This window comes from Elephas maximus, chromosome 14, assembly GCF_024166365.1.
Source record: "Elephas maximus indicus isolate mEleMax1 chromosome 14, mEleMax1 primary haplotype, whole genome shotgun sequence".
NCBI classification, from domain to species: Eukaryota; Metazoa; Chordata; class Mammalia; order Proboscidea; family Elephantidae; genus Elephas; species Elephas maximus.
In genome coordinates this window covers 32,875,513-32,891,907 of record NC_064832.1, presented here as the reverse complement: position 1 = coordinate 32,891,907, position 16,395 = coordinate 32,875,513, and the positions used below count along the sequence as shown (strand labels likewise).

The 16,395-nt window shown below is 41.1% G+C and overlaps 1 protein-coding gene across 4 annotated transcripts in view; it reads left to right on the top strand.

Annotated features, from left to right (window-relative positions):
- LRCH1 (leucine rich repeats and calponin homology domain containing 1) overlaps positions 1–16,395 on the top strand; it is a 252,465-nt gene that overhangs the window by 208,279 nt on the left and 27,791 nt on the right. For all 4 annotated transcript variants that reach the window (XM_049853153.1, XM_049853156.1, XM_049853155.1 and 1 more), the window contains 2 exons: positions 10,965–11,102; positions 16,236–16,313. In XM_049853153.1, the coding sequence (XP_049709110.1) occupies positions 10,965–11,102; positions 16,236–16,313 (216 nt within the window). The remainder of the gene's footprint in view (positions 1–10,964; positions 11,103–16,235; positions 16,314–16,395) is intronic.

Genomic DNA, 16,395 nt, shown 5'->3' with positions numbered 1-16,395 from the left:
TAAATGGAAGGTGGTGGTAAAGGGAAGTAAAGGGGGTAAGGTTTCCAAATTTCACTTGAACCAGTAAAATGGTGACACCAGTAAAAAAAAAAAAAAAAAAAATACAGTAGACTGTGGTAAACCAAAAAACACCAAACCCGTTGCCATCGAGTCGATTCTGACTCAAAGTGACCGTATAGGACAGAGTAGAACTGCCCCATAGAGTTTCCAAGGTGCACCTGGTGAATCCAAACTGCTGACCTTTTGGTTAGCAGCCCTAGCTCTTAACCACTACGCCACCAGGGTTTCCAGACTGTGATACCCATGTTTATAAAATGTAGTACCTAGAACAACCACTAAAAAAGTTGTACAAACAGATACACTTAAAAATGCTATAAATAAACCACAAGGAAATTCTAAAAAATGTTCAAATAACCCACAGAAAAGCGGTAAAAACAAAACAGAGAGAACAAAACAGGACACAAAAGTAAAATGGCAGATTTAAGCCTTAACATATCAATAGTTATGTTAATGTTAAATGTAAATGGTCTAAATATGCCAATTAAAAGAGAGTCTGCTGTTGTTGTTCTTAGCTGCTGTTGAGTCAGCTCCAACTCATGGCAACCCCTTGTAAAACCCGTTGCTGTCGAGTCGATTCCGACTCATAGTGACCCATGTACAACAGAATAAAACACTGCCCAGGGCAGTGTCATCCTCATGATCACTGGCATGTTTTCGTCCGTCATGGTGGCTGCTCTGTCATTCCATCTCACTAAATGTCTCTTTTTCCATCATTGGGCCTCTGCTTTGCCAAACATGATGCTCTTCTCTAGCAGTTGATCCCTTCTGATGGCATGTTCAAAGTAAGCAAGTCAGGCTATTCCGTTTGGAAGCAGATTGTCAGGCATGTCTTCCTGGTCTGCCTTAGTTTGGAAGATCCACTGAAACCTGTCCACCATGGGTGACCCTACTGGTATTTGAAACACCAGTGGTATAGCTTCCAACATCATAGGAACTTGCAAGCCACCACAGTACAACAAACCAGGTGGTAGAAAAGAGAGATTGTTATTGTTAGGTGCTGTCAAGTTGGTTCCGACACGTAGTGACCCTCTGTACAACCAAACTAAATGCTGCCCGGTCCTGCACCATCTTCACAATCATTGCTATGTTTGAGCCCATTGTTGTAGTCACTGTGTCAATCCATCTCATTGAGAGTCTTCCTCTTTTTCACTGACCCTCTACTTTACTAAGCATGACGTCCTTCTCCAGGGACACATCCCTCCTGTGTCCAAAGTATGTGAGACATAGTCTCATCATCCTTGCTGCTAAGAACCATTATGGTTGTACTTCTTCCAAGACAAATTTGTTTGTTCTTTTGGCAGTCCATGGTATAGTCAATATTTTTCTTGAGCACCATACTTCAAAGGCATCAATTCTTCTTTGGTCTTCCTTATTCATCGCCCAGCTTTTGCATGCCTATGAGGTGATTGAAGACACCAAGCCTTGGGTCAGGTGCACCTTAGTCCTTAAAGTGACATGTTTGCTTTTCAACACTGTAAAGAGGTGTTTTGCAGCGGATTTGCCTAATGCGGTATATCGTTTGATTTCTTGACTGCTGCTTCCATGCATGTTGATTGTGGATCCAAGTAAAATGAAATTGATAACAACTTCAATCTTTTCTCCATTTATCATGATGTTATTCATTGGTCCAGTTGTGAGGATTTTTGTTTTCTTTATGTTGATTGAGGTACGATCCATACTGAAAGCTGTGTTCTCTAATCTTTATCAGTAAGTGCTTCAAGTCTTCTTCACTTTCAACAAGCAGGCAAGGTTGTGTCAACTGCATAACGCAGGTGGTTAACGAGTCTTCCTCTAATCCTAATGTCCCATCCTTCTTCATATAGTCCAGCTTCTTGGATCATTTGCACAGTATACAGATTGAATAGGTATGGTGAAAGGCTACAACCCTGATACACACCTTTCCTGACTTTAAACCATACAGTATCCATATGTTCTGTTCAAACGACTGCTTCTTGATCTACATACAGGTTCTTTATGAGCACGATTAAGTGTCTGAAATTTCCATTCTTCTCAATGTTATCAATAATTTGTTATGATCCACATAGTCAAAACCCTCTGCCTAGTCAGTCAAACACAGGTAAACATCTTTCTGGTATTCTCTGCTTTCAGCCAAGATCCGTCTGACATCAGCAGTGATATCCCTCGTTCCACATCCTCTTCTTAATCCGGCTTGAATTTCTGGCAGTTCTCTGTCGATGTATTGCTACAGCCACTTTTGAATGATCTTCAGCAAAATTTTACTTGTGTGTGATATTAATGATATTATTCAATAATTTCCACATTTTGTTGGATCACCTTTCTTTGGAATAGGTATAAATGTGGATCTCTTCCAGTCAGTTGGCCAGGTAATTGTCTTCTAAATTTCCTGGCAGAGATGAATGAGCATTTCCAGCGCTGCATCCATTTGTTGAAACGTCTCAGTTGGTATGCCATCAATTCCTGGAGCCTTGATTTTCAACAACATCTTCAGTGCAGCTTGGACTTCTTCCTTCATTGCCATTTGTTCTTGATATATGCTACTTCCTGAAGTGATTGAACATCAATTCTTTTTTGGTACGGTGACTCTGTATATTCCCTTCATCTTCTTTTGATGCTTTGTGTAAAAGGCATGGTCCAACTATGTGCTGTCTAGAAATGTAAAAATACAGTAAAAGAATTGAAGAAGATATAGTATGTAAACGTTCATGAAAGGAAAGCAAGAGTGGTTGGCTATATTGATAATTAGAAAAAGTAGACTTCAAAACAAAGAAAGTTACCAGAGACAGAGAGGGACATTATATAATATCAGAAAGGTCAACCCACCTTTTTAATATTAGGAGACTTAGCAATTCTAAATCTGTATGCACTATATGATGGAACTGTAAAATATGTGAAGCAAAAACTGATAAAATTGAAAGAAGGAATAGACAAAACAACAATTGTGTTACCAAAAAAAAAGAAGAAGGATCAGTAGTTGGAAAATATGGCCTTGGTGATAGAAATGATGGCTGAGATCACATGACAGAATTTTGCAAGACCAATGACTGCTTCATTGCAAATACCTTTTTTCAGCAACATAAACGGCGACTATACACATGGGATGTCACCAGATGGAACACACGTGAATCAAATTGACTGCATCTGTGGAAAGAGGCGATGGAAAAGTTCAATATTATCAGTCAGAACAAGGCCGGGGCCAACTGCGGAACAGACCATCAGTTGCTTATATGCAAGTTCAAGTTCAATCTGAAGAAAATTAGAACAAGTCCATCCACAACAGCCAAAGTATGACCTTGAGTATATCCCATCTGAATTTAAAGACCATCTCAAGAATAGATTTGACACATTGAACACTAATAGATCATGGGGTACCTGTACATAGATCAAGAGGCAGTCGTTTAAACAGAACAAGGAGACACTGCATGGTTTAAAGTCAGGAAAGGTGTGTATCAGGGTTGTATCCTTTCACCATGCCTATTCAATCTGTATGCTGAATAACTGATCCGAGAAGCTAGACTATATGAAGAAGGACAGGGCATCAGGATTGGGGTAAAACTCATTAACAACCTGTGTTATGCAGTTAACATGCCTTGCCTGCTTGCTGAAAGTGAAGAGGACTCGAAGCACTTACTGATGAAGATCACAAACCACAGCCTTCAGCGTGGATTACACCTCAACGTAAAGAAAACAAAAATCCTCACAACTGGACCAATCAGCAACACCATGGTATTTTCAGTTGCATCATATGCATGTGAAAGCTGGACAATGAATAAAGAAGACCGAAGAAGAACTGACAGTTTTGAATTGTGGTGTTGGTGAAGAAAATCGAATATACTATGGGCTGCCAAGAGAGCAAATAATTCTGTCTTGGAAGGAGTATAACCAGAATGCTCCTTAGAAGCAAGGATGACGAGACTGCGTCTCACATACTTTGGACATGTTAGCAATAGGCATCTGTCCCTGAAGAAGGACATCATGGGTCAGTGAAAAAAAGGACAACCCTCAACGAGGTGGATTGACACAGTGGCTGCAACAATGGGCTCAAGCATAACAACGATTGTGAGTATGGCGCAGGACCGGGCAGTGTTACATTCTGTTGTACATAGGGTCACTATGAGTTGGAATTGACTCGACGGCACCTAACAACCACAACACAGTCGTTGTTGGAATCTTCAACATCCATCTCAAAAATTGATGGGACAACTAGACAAAATCAGCACAGATATAGAGGAACTCATCAACACCATCAGCCGATGAAATCAGCATTAATTCAACACTCCACTGAGTAGCAGCAGAATACATACACCAAGATAGACCATATCCTGGGCCATAAGACAAACCTCAACAAATTTGAAAGACTGGAAATCATATAGAGTATGTTCTCCAACCACAATGGAATCAAACTAAAAGTCAATAACAAAAAATCTCCAAAGACTTTTAAACTAAGCAACACACTTCTAAATCCGTGGGTCAATGAGGAAGTCTCAAGGAAAAAAAAAAATACTGAACTGAAAGAAAATGAAATACAATATCAAAATTTGTGGGACACACTCAAAATAACGCAGAGAGGGATATTTATAGTACTAAATGCATACTTTAGAAATTAGTTTTATAGTGCTGCTATAACAGAAGTACCACAAGTGGGTGGCTTTAATAAACAGAAATTTATTTTCTCACAGCTTAGGAAGCTTAAAGTCCAAATTCAGGGTACAGGCTCTAGGAGAAGTCTCCCTCTCTCTCTGTTCACTCTGGGGGAAGGTCCTTGTCTCTTTTCAGCTTCTTTTCCTTGGAAATCAGGTGGTGTGTGTCGTCCCCTCCATTTGTGCTTGCTTACTTGTTTAATCTGCTCTTTTATGTCTCAAAAGAGCTCAATTAAAGACACGCCCTACACTAATACTGCATCATTAATATAACAAAGAAAACCCATTCCCAAATGGGATTATAACCACTGATAGAGAGGGTAGAGTTTTTTTATTTTGGGAGACACAGTTCAGTCCATAACGTGAGGAAAAATCTCAAATTGGTAATCTAAGCTCCCACCTCACGGACCTAAAGAAGAGCAAAATAAACTCAAAGCAAGCAGAAGGAAGGAAATAATAAAGATGAGAGCAGAAATTAAGGCAATTGAAAACAAAAAAGCAATGATACGAAAAGCTGATTCTTTGAAAAAAATCAATACAGTTAGCAAACCTCTACCACGAATAACAGAAAAAAAAGAGAAGGTACAACTTATCAATATCAGGAATGAAACACACATCAATCACTACAGACCCTGAAGGAAATCAGAAGAATAATAAGGAAATGGGGCCCTGGTGGCTCAGTGGATAAGAGCTCAGACTGCTAACCAAAAGGTCACCAGTTCAAATTCACTAGCCGCTCATTGGAAATTCTACGGGGCAGTTCTACTCTGTCCTATAGAGTCACTATGGGGGTGGAATTGACTTGATGGCATTGAGTTTAATAAGGGGATATTATGAACAACTCTATATGCATAAATTTGACAGCTTACATGAAATAGACCACTTCCTAAAAATACACAAATTACTACAACTCACTCAGTGTGAAAGAGATAATTTGAATAGCCCTGTAACTCAAGGGCAGCTAACAACAATTAATATTAAAGAAATGGAATTTATAATGTAAAAACCTAACAAAAAGGAAACCTTCAGGTTCTAACTGTTTTACAAGAATTCTACCAGTTAAAGAAGAATTAATGCAATCTCTTCCAGAAAGTAGAAGGGAACACTTTCCAATTCATTTTATGAAGCTAGTGTATTTTTTTTTTTTTAGTGTTACCCTGATACCAAAACAAGCAAAAAAAAAGACAATACCAAAAAGAAAGAAAGCCACGAATCAGTATCCCTCATGAATATAAACACAAAAATCCTTAGCAAAATATTAGCAAATAGAATCTAGCAATATATAAGATACCCCATGACAAAGTAGATTTATTCCAGGATTGCAGGTCTGGTTCAGTGTTTTCAAATCCATCAGTGTAATCCACCATATCTAAAGGCTAAAGAAGAAAAATCGCTTAATCATATCAATTGATGCGAAAAAGAAAAATTTGACAAAATTCCATCCCCATTCACGATAAAAAGTCTCAACACAGGGAACAAGGCAAGAATGTCTGCCCACATCATTCTTATTCAGTCTAGTGCTGAGGGTTCTAGCCAGTGCAGCAGGACAAAAAGGGGGAATAAAAGGCCATACAGATCAGAAAGGAAGAAATAAAACTGTCCCTATTTGCAAATGACGTGATTGTCTGTGCAGAAACTCCCAAAGAATCTGGGAAAGAAAAAAATTATAGAACTAATCAGTGAATTCACTGAGGTCACAGGATAAAAGATGAACATACAAAAATCAATTGTATTACTATATACTAGCAATGAGCGTGTGGATACCAAAATTAAGGATACAATACCATTTATGATTGCTAAAAAGGCCAAAAAAAAAAAAATGCTTTAGTGTGAATCTAAAAAAACATGTACAGGACTGTATGCTGGACACTACACAATGCTAACGAAAGAAATCAAAGAAGACCTAAATAAATAGACATAATGTGTTCATGAATTGAAAGCTTCGACATAGTAAAGAAATTATTTCTCTCCAAATAAATATACAGGCTTAAAGCAATTCCTATCAAAATTCCAGTAAGGGTTTTTGTAGCTGTAGACATGATCACTCTAAAATTTCTGTCAGAAGGCAAAAGAACTAGAATAGCTAAAACAATTTGGAAAAGAATGAAGTGGGAGGACTCAGTCTGATGGTAAGATTTATTATATAGTTAAAGTAATCAGATATTGTCAGTGGGATAGACCCCTGGATCAGTGGAGTAGAACTGAGAACCCAGAAATAGACCTACACAAGTATACCCAGCTGAATTTTTACAAAGGTGCAAAAGTCATTCAGTGGAGGAAAGATAGCCTTTTCAACAAACAATGCTGCTGCAACTGAACATCGATAGGCAAAAACACCGAGCCCTGACCTAAGTCTCACACATTATACGAAAATTAATTCAAAATGAATCACTAACTTAAATGAAACATGTAAAAACAAAATAATAGAGGAGAAAATCTTCAGGATCTAGGCTTTAGGCACAGAGTTCTCAGACTTTATGCAAAAAGCATAATCCAAAAGGGAAAATTTGATAAATTGAATTTCATCAAAATTAAAAATGTTTAAAAAAAAAAAAAACAGCTGCTGGGGCTGCTTATGTACAACCAAACACCTCATGGGATTTGGTTTCTTGGTTTGGAGGTTTAGGCTCATGGTTTAATGCAACATCCTAGTTAATTGGTCGAATATCATTTTTAGTGCTTCTGTTCTACCTCCCAGTTTGTTGCGTAGTGCCTCGTGTCATAAAAGCTTACAGGCGGCCGTCCAACAGTACAACAGTTGGTCTTTATTAGCCTGCAGCAACAAAGGAAGGAGGAGAGTCAGGAATAGGAGAAGGACATATGGAATGTGTGGCTAACTGCCTCCATGAACAGCTGCCTCCTTTGCCATGAGATCAGAAGAGCTGGATGGCGCACCATTACTGAACGTTTTGATGAAAGATTCTGTAGAAGAATCCTGATCACAAGGGGGAAAATGCAGAAGAGAATTTCAAATTCTCATGGAATCCAGCCTTTCTGGAGCCATTGAGGCTGGGCGAACACCTGAAACTATTACCCTGAGATAATCTTCAAGCCTTAAATCTTAAACCAGAAATACCCCCTGAGGCCTTTTTTTAAACCAAACAATGTTTCTGTTGCTGGTGGGTGCCGTTGAATCGATTCTGACTCAGAGCAATCCCGTGTTACAGCATAGAAGTGCCCCATAGGGTTTATTGGCTGTAATCTTTATGGAAATAGATCGGCAGGCATTTCTCCCGCAGAGTCGCTGGGTGGGTTCAAACTGCCAGGCTTTCAGTTAGCAGCTAAGCTCTTAACTATTGTGCCACCAGGGCTCCTCGTAAAGTGTATACAGGTGGAAAATTGTTGTTGTTGTTAGGTGCCGTCGAGTCAATTCTGACTCATAGCTCCCGTATGTACAACAGAACGAAACACTGCCCGGTCCTTTGCCACCCTCACAGTCGCTGTTATGCTTGAGCCCGTTGTAGTAAGTGATAAATAAGCACGTGAAAAGACGTTGAATATCATTAGTCACTAGGGAAACGCTAAGAAAACAGCAGTGGGTTATCACTAACGCACCTATCAGAATGACTAAAATAAAAAACAGTGAAAACATCAAAGGTTGGCAAGAATGCAGAGGATTTGGACATTCCTGGATTACAAAGGAACTCTTTTCCCACGTCTGTCTTTAAGCTGAATTTGTACATTAAGTTTGTATGGTTCATATCTCGTGTCAGTTAGTCAAATGTTTGTCTTCGTATATAGTGTAGTGTACCTTTCTGTGCATAAAGAACATTAAGGAAATGCTTCCAGATGCACTAAAACATCTTTAACATAATAATGCCGTAATATAATAATGTTGTGATGTGCCGTTTGTTACCAGGAAGCCTTGTAAGTACTTTCTCCACAGTTGGAGAGCTACCTACAGGGCAAATGTTACCCCGAATGCTCAGAAGGTTCCGTTCTGTAAAGTCTTTGAGAACGGTTACTTTATTGTAGAAACGCTGAACTAAAAAACCTACTTGTATCACTGGGTGGCACTTCTGCTCAGTTCTGAACCCTCGGAAACCCTGGTGGCATAGTGGTTAAGTGCTACGGCTGCTAACCAAAGGGACGGCAGTTCAGATCCACCAGGTGCTCCTTGGAAACTCTCTGGGGCAGTTCTACTCTGTCTTATAGGGTCTCTATGAGTCAGATTCGACTCAATGGCACTGGGTTTAGTTTGGTTTTCAGCAGAGGTGGGGAGGGTTGGGGGCATGCGTAGGATAGTGCTGAGGCCAGACAGATCATTCCCCCATCACTTCTTCCCCAGGCCTGTCAACCCCAGGTACCAACTGTGAGGCCCCTGCCTCAGGTACAAGGGGGAAAGTGCCGCTCAGGATGTGAGTAAGCCCAAGGCCCAAGAGTTGGCAAGAGGACCCTTAGGGAAGCCCTAGTCTGAGTTCATGTACCCCTGGAAACTGTGTGGATATACAGAGGTCAAGAATCTAAGACTGCTCCCCCACCCCTTTCCAGCCACCAAAAGGCCAGGAACCACTGCTGTAGTGAAATCCCACATGTGTAGGGGAAGCAGAAGCCCAGAGAGGAGCTGTGATGGCCCACAGCACTAAAGGCCCAGCAGGGATGGAGGGGCCGGAACTGGTAAGGGGGCTCAGCAGAGTCCCGGCCACATGCCCGGTGGGGCACACTGACCCGTGGTACTTGGGTGTGATACCCTTGTCCCTGCCACCTGCCACCACCACCTGCAGGCCCACCATGCGGAGCGGCAGTGCTTTGGCACATCGACGGTCGGCCCAGCTGTTTCAGAGCTCCTAGGGAGGTGGGGGCCTGTGGGCTCTCGGCTCCCTGCTGTGGGCTACTGCTAGGCACCTGTCGCAGGGGCCTGCCTGCAGCCAGAGGCTGCCCAAGGACCCGCTGCTGCACCTGCCCAGGTGGGTGAAGCAAGCCCATCCTGGGGGCACGGGGCCCAAACACAGAGTCAGTTTTTTCCTGATAGGCTTTCCAGGGGTTGGTTCCTAACTACGGGTTGTACTGGACATGTGCAACCTGGGAACTGCCTGTATAGATAACCTGAGCAAACCTCCAGAGACTGAGTGAAAAAAGCCAGTTCCAAAAGGTTACATATTGTATGTTTCCACTTATATGATGTTCCTTTTTTCCCCCTTTTTTTATTATCCTTTAAATTTTTTTTAATTTTATTGTGCTTTAGATGAAAGTTTACAGTGCAGATTAGTTTCTCATTCAAAAATTTATATACAAATTGTTTTGTGACATTGGTTGCAATCCCGGCATTGTGTCAGCACTCTCCACCTTCCCACCCGGGTTGCCCGTGTCCGTTCATCCAGTTTTTCTGGCCCTTCCTACCTTCTCTTTGGTTTGGGGCAGATGTGGCCGATTTGGTCTCCTATATGTGATTGAACTAAGCATATGACATTCTTGCAATGACGAATTATAGAAGTGGAGAACAGATCAGTGGTTGTTGGAGACTGAGGAGGGGGTGGGGGCAGGACAGAAGTGGTCGCTGCAAAAGGGCAACACAAGGATCTTTGTGGTGATGGAAATATTCAGTGTCCTGACTGTATCAATGCCAGTATCCTGGTTGTGATATTGCAGTATGGAGTAAGTGGTTAATGCGCTTGACTGCTAAGCAAGATGTTCGAGGTTCAAGTTCACTCAGAGACACCTTGGAAGAAAGGCCTGGCAATCTACTTTTGAAAAACCAGCCATCGACAGCCTTATGGAGCACAGTTCTACTCTGACACACATGAGGTCACCACGAGTCGGCACTGACTTGACAACAGCTGGTTTACTGGTGTATGGATCTACAATTATCTCAAACTGAAAAGTTTAAGAAAGAAAGGGGAAAAATTGAATTTCTCAACTAAAACAGTCCAACATGAACCTGTTCCTTAATTCTGCTCCTTCCAGGCTGCCTGAACTAGTCAGATTTAGTTTTCATTTGTCAGCTCATTCTGCTTTTAGATCTTATAGCCAAGGCTGCAGAAATACCGAACCCAAGCAGTTATTTATTATTGCTTCTATTCTTCTAATTAAACATTTTAGACCTAACTGAATTATTTTTTTTATACAGAGGGAGTTTTACTTTGAAGGTTTTTTGAAAAGGTGTAAATAGTGTTCATTATCTTTCAGGTGTTTTGGGGCATTTTCCCTCATAATGAAATTAGTATCTAACTTCACACTATAGAGTCGCTATGAGTAGAAATTGACCCAACGGCAGCGAGTTTGGTTTGGTTTGCCTCAATTGATTAAAGCCACTCACAGCAGGCTTCTTCTGATTCTTCCCACCAGAGCATCGAGATGAGACTCAAGGTCAGCCTGCACGAAGACCTGGGGGCGGCGCTCATGGACGGGGTCGTCCTCTGCCATCTGGTCAACCACATCCGCCCGCGGTCCGTCGCAAGCATCCATGTCCCCTCCCCAGCAGTTGTAAGTAACACGGAATAGAGGGAAACTCAACATTTACACAGGGCAGACGCTGGTTGAGGATGCCACTGGGTTCACCAGGGCCCTGCTCAGATCCTTTCTTTTGTGCCTCAGACAGCAGAAAAGCAGACTAGAAACTGGTCGAGTGAGGCAACAGAGCAGCTTTCACTGGGGGAGAGGAGGATGTGTTCAAATAGATATGTAAAGGACAGAAAAATAATTTGTTTTGAATGTGAAATAAATCACTTCCAAGGAATCACTGGTTGCCATGCTAATTTTAAGACAGTAGGAACATAAAGACTCATTTCTCATATGGGGGTATATAAACAGCGAGAAGTCTTTTTTTCAGAAAGGGCCTTCTGGTTGATAGATTCTCTTCCAAATAGAATCTCTTTTCCTTTACTCATCACGTAGGATTTTAGGATACCCCTGAGAAGAGGTCTGGCAATCTATTTCTGAAAAATCAGCCATTGAAAGCCCTATGAAACATATTTCTACTCTGACACACATGAGGTCGCTGTGAGTCTGTATCGACTCGATGGCAGCTTATTAGCTGGTTAATCTCAAGGTTCAATGTTCATAAACTACCACACACCTGGTACATTGAGTGCACCAGCTACGTGAGACCTCTGCATGCCGCCTCTCCCGCCAGGAAAGCTTTGCAGTTGCTGCATTTGTCCCAGTTTCTTTTCTCTCGGAAGCAGGAAACTTAGCTGATGATCCCATTTAAACTTTCAGGTTCTTTTCTGTATTATCAAATGTATTTTTCGTTTCAAATGTTTGACCACGTTTTTTGCCCCTCAGACAATGGGAAAAAAAAAATCAATTCAAAATTCAAATCTGTAGCTTTATTCAGTAGATTCTGGCCCATAATCCAATGTGAAATGTTTCAGTATTTTTTGCAGATGAGGTCCAAGCTGCTATACAGTTGTTCTGAGGTGTGTGCCAAATTCTCGTTTCATTAATTTTTTCCCGAAATAGAAGAAACTGCAGTCTCGTCTGCCTCCAAATGGAATGTACATTATCATTACACAAAGTATGAAAAGACATTATGAATCATATATGTATACACATTTGTGTATTTTATTAATTCTTCAGGAAAAATGCTGCATTCTTTTAGAAATATTTCGGTTTCTTTTTTTTAAATAAAATCTCTGAATTTGAAAAATAATGGGGAAAATGGCTCATTGGAGGAAAAGAGAAGCAGAAGAAAAATAAATCATTCTTCATCCCACTGCTCAAAGACAACCACTGTCGACATTTTTATTTTTTTCACCATTAGCATATTTTCTACACTTAAGTTGTTTTTTAATTGTGAGCCTCTATTATACAATACATTATATAATACATAATAATAATATATTATATCATACAATTATTACTTTACTATTTAGTATATGGAGCCCTGGTAGCATAGTGGTTAAGAGCTCGACTGCTAACCAAAAGGTTGGCAGTTCAAATCTACCAGCCCATCCTTGGAAACCCTATGGGGCAGTTCTACTCAGTCCTGTAGGGTCACTATGAGTTAGAATAGACTCGACAGAACCTAACAACGACAACATATAGTATATAATGGAGCCATGATTGCATAGTGGTTAAAGCGCTCGGCTGCTCACCCAAAGGTCAGCTATTTGAACCCACTAGCTGCTCCTTGGGAGAAAGATGTGGCAATCTGCTTCCGTAAAGATTTACAGCCTTAGAAACCCTATAGGGCAGTCTACTCTGTCCTTTAGGGTCACCATGAGTTGGAATCTACTCGACGGCAATGGGTTTTGGTTGATACGATATATATATAATATGTGTTATACTATATGGAATTCCTGGGTGGTATAAACGGTTAACATGCTCAACTGCTAGCCAAAAGATTGGAGGTTCGAGTCCACTCAGAGGAAGAAAGACATGGCAATCTACTTCTAAAAAATCAGCCATTAAAAACCCTATGGAGCACAGTTTTACTCTGCATACATGGGATCACCATCAGTCAAAGTCAACTTGATGACAGTTTTTTTTAAGACAGGCTGAGATGCTTTTCCGTGTAGCAACCCCATCACAACTAAGACCTTGTTAATATTTCAATCTAGGCTAGAGCTAAGTGATTAGAGTTGTGTCTTCCTGATACGTGGTTGTATCCTTAGGACCGAGTAGAGTACCTAACCCATCTGAACACCTAGGAAATAGGATTGTCTCTGCATCATCAGCAATAGGTGAGAATGTCCTTTCTAGCTGTAGTATTGCTGATGTTAAACATTGTAATTTTTCATTCATGAAACTAATATTACCTATTTTTCATACCAAGCAGAAGGATAGAATAATGGTGAACAGAATCATCATGAATGTCACTATGCTGACAGACTATTCCTAAGAAAGATGGATTCCTCAGAATTTGACAATTTGATAAGTAAAACATTAGCTCCTTGATTTTGGTATACATTTTCATTCTTTGACCAGTGGTAAGGTCAAGTATTTAAGTAGTTGTGTTTGTAGCGAGTGTTTTTGTGGTTGAAACTAGGAAACAGTATCAGAGTGGACTCTTGCTCACTTCCAGTGGTGATGAATTTCCTTTATGTAACTTGAAACATTCTTCATTGACTTCTCCTGTGTTGGCCTAAGTATTTTGAGTGGTGTTGGTCATCTTAGGAGTTTCAGAGCAAAAAAACACCAAACAAACCCATCACTGTTGAGTCAGTCCCGACTCATGGGAACCCTAGGACAAAGTAGAACTGCCCCATAGGGTTTCCAAGGCTGTAATTTTTACAGAAGCAGACTGCCACATCTTTCTCCTGTGGAGCAGCTGGTAGGTTCAAACCATTCACCTTTCAGTTAGCAGCCAAGCACTTAATCACCGTGCCACCAGGGTACCTTAGTTTCAGAGTCCCCCAGAAAAACCAAACCTATTGCTGTAGAGTCGATTCCAACTCATAGAGACCCTATAGGACAGAGTAGAACTGTCCTATAGAGTTTCCAAGGCTCTGGTGGTACACTGGTTTAGAGCTACAGCTGCTAACCAAAAGGTCGGTGGTTCAAATCCAGCAGCCACTCCTTAGAAACCCTATGGAGCAGTTCTGCTCTGTCTTATAGGGTCTCTATGAGTCAAAATCCACTCGATGGCAACAGGTTTGGGTTTTTTTTTTTTTTGGAATCTTTACCGAAGCCAACTGCTGTGTCTTTCTCCTGTGGAGCAGCTGTTGGGTTCAAACCACTTAGCAGCCAAGTGCTTAACCACTGCACTTAGTTTCAGAGCCCCCGCAAAAAACCAAACCCACTGCGATCGGGTTGATTCCAACACATAGTGACTCTACAGGACAGAGTAGAACTGCCCCATAGGGTTTCCGAGGCTGTAAATGTTTATGGAAGCAGACTGCCATATGCTGGTGCGCTTGAACTGCCGATCTTTTGGTTGGCAGCTGAGTGCTTAACCACTGCACCACCAGGGCTCCTCAGTTTCAGAGCAGACCCTCCTAGGTCAGAAGTAGAAACAGGAAGATAATGGTCACCAAAACCAGAAACCAAACCCAGTGCCGTTGAGTCGATTACCACTCATAATGATCACAAATGATATAAATGCTTCGGACTCCGTGTGGTGAACACCTCTTGGTGCCCTGTCTGCTATGTCTGGGACCTCTTCTGTTAGGCCTGCATCACATTACCCATGTCTGTTCCTTCTGTCTGCAGGAGCCTTAATGCAGTGGCCCTAAGACGTGCCAGGGGTTGGACAGAACAACCCAAGTGACTTCTTGTCACATCTCTGTAGGGTCTGTGTTGATGGCCACACTTTCCTTTCTAGCCAAGATGGAGAAGAGTTTTTGTTTTGCCTCCAAGCTAAATTTGTTGCATACGGCAGCAGGCTTTTTGGGGGGTGTGGGAGGGAGTCTTTCTTTTTGTTTTAATAAATGCTGTGAAATTTGGATTTTTATGATGATTGATTTGGTCCCCTAAGAGATGGAATTAGAGTCACTTCTCTCTCACTTGCCCTTGACTGTTCACAGTTAGGTCCACCTTTATAAAGCATTGCTGCCGTACCTGGCCTGTTAGAATCAGTCATGCTTCCTGCCTCCTCTTTTAAGGAAACTAATAGTGGTATATTCAAGTTTATCAGTAAACCGTTTAAAAGTTATCGTGTAAAAATTAAAGCATGTGAACTAAATGTACCTGTTACTTATTCCACATCTTAGAGGTCATATATAAACCAAAACTAAACCTGTTGCTGTCGAGTCGATTCCAACTCATAGCGACCCTGTAGGACAGAGTAGAACTGGCCCATAGAGTTTCCAAGGAGCATCTGGTGAATGTGAACTGCCGATCTCTTGGTTAGCAGCTGTAGCTCTTACGCACTACGCCACCAGGGTTTCCTGAGGTCCTGTATGGCCAGAGTGAACTCAATTCTGAGAAATCCTTGGTTAAGTTGTGAACACTTCACCATTTTCAGTACCTTTTACCTTGATGTTGCCTCTCTCTAATTAAATCTGTCACCGTGGTGGGGAGGAGATGGGCCTGGTCAGTTTAACCCTTCATATATATATAGGGGTCATTGGTGTTTCTTTGGTTGAGTTCTCCCTTTCTATGCAGGAAACCCGGGTTCAATCCCCAGCCCGTGCACCTCAGGGGCAGCTACCATCTGTCTACCCGTGGAGGCTTGTGTGTTGCTATGATGCTGAACAGGTTTCAGCAGAACTTCCAGACCAAAACAGATTAGGAAGAAAGGCCTGGTGAAAACCCTGTCTTTCACAGAAGTCCAACTTGCAGATTAATTGAGCACCGTTTGTTCCATTGTGCATGGCATTGCCGTGAGTTGGGGGCCAACTCGACAGCAGCTGACAACAACTGTATATACAGATGGGAAAAGGTGTTTATGGTGTAGTTTTAGGTGAACTAAAGCAGGTTACATGACAGTATGATGTATTTAAAAAGTGAACACATACACACCCAGTGTCTGGAAGAATTCAAAATATTAACTATCCTTATCTCTAGGTGGAGGTTTCTGCATAATATTTTATTTTCTTCTATTTTTCTATATAGTTTTCTTTTTATCCAATAAACATACTACTTGTGCCATGTAGAATGTTTAAATTTTATCTTATGTTACTAAGATAGTTTCTATTTTAATGATAAGCTTTTTTTGCATCTTTGTATTTATAGCCCAAACTTAGCATGGCCAAATGCAGAAGAAACGTGGAAAACTTTTTGGAAGCATGCCGAAAGCTAGGAGTCCCAGAGGTAATGTCCAATTTAGTCCCAACGGCAGTGTTTTAGTAAAACTTTTATTTAACATAAGTCTCCAAACCATTGAATAGACAAG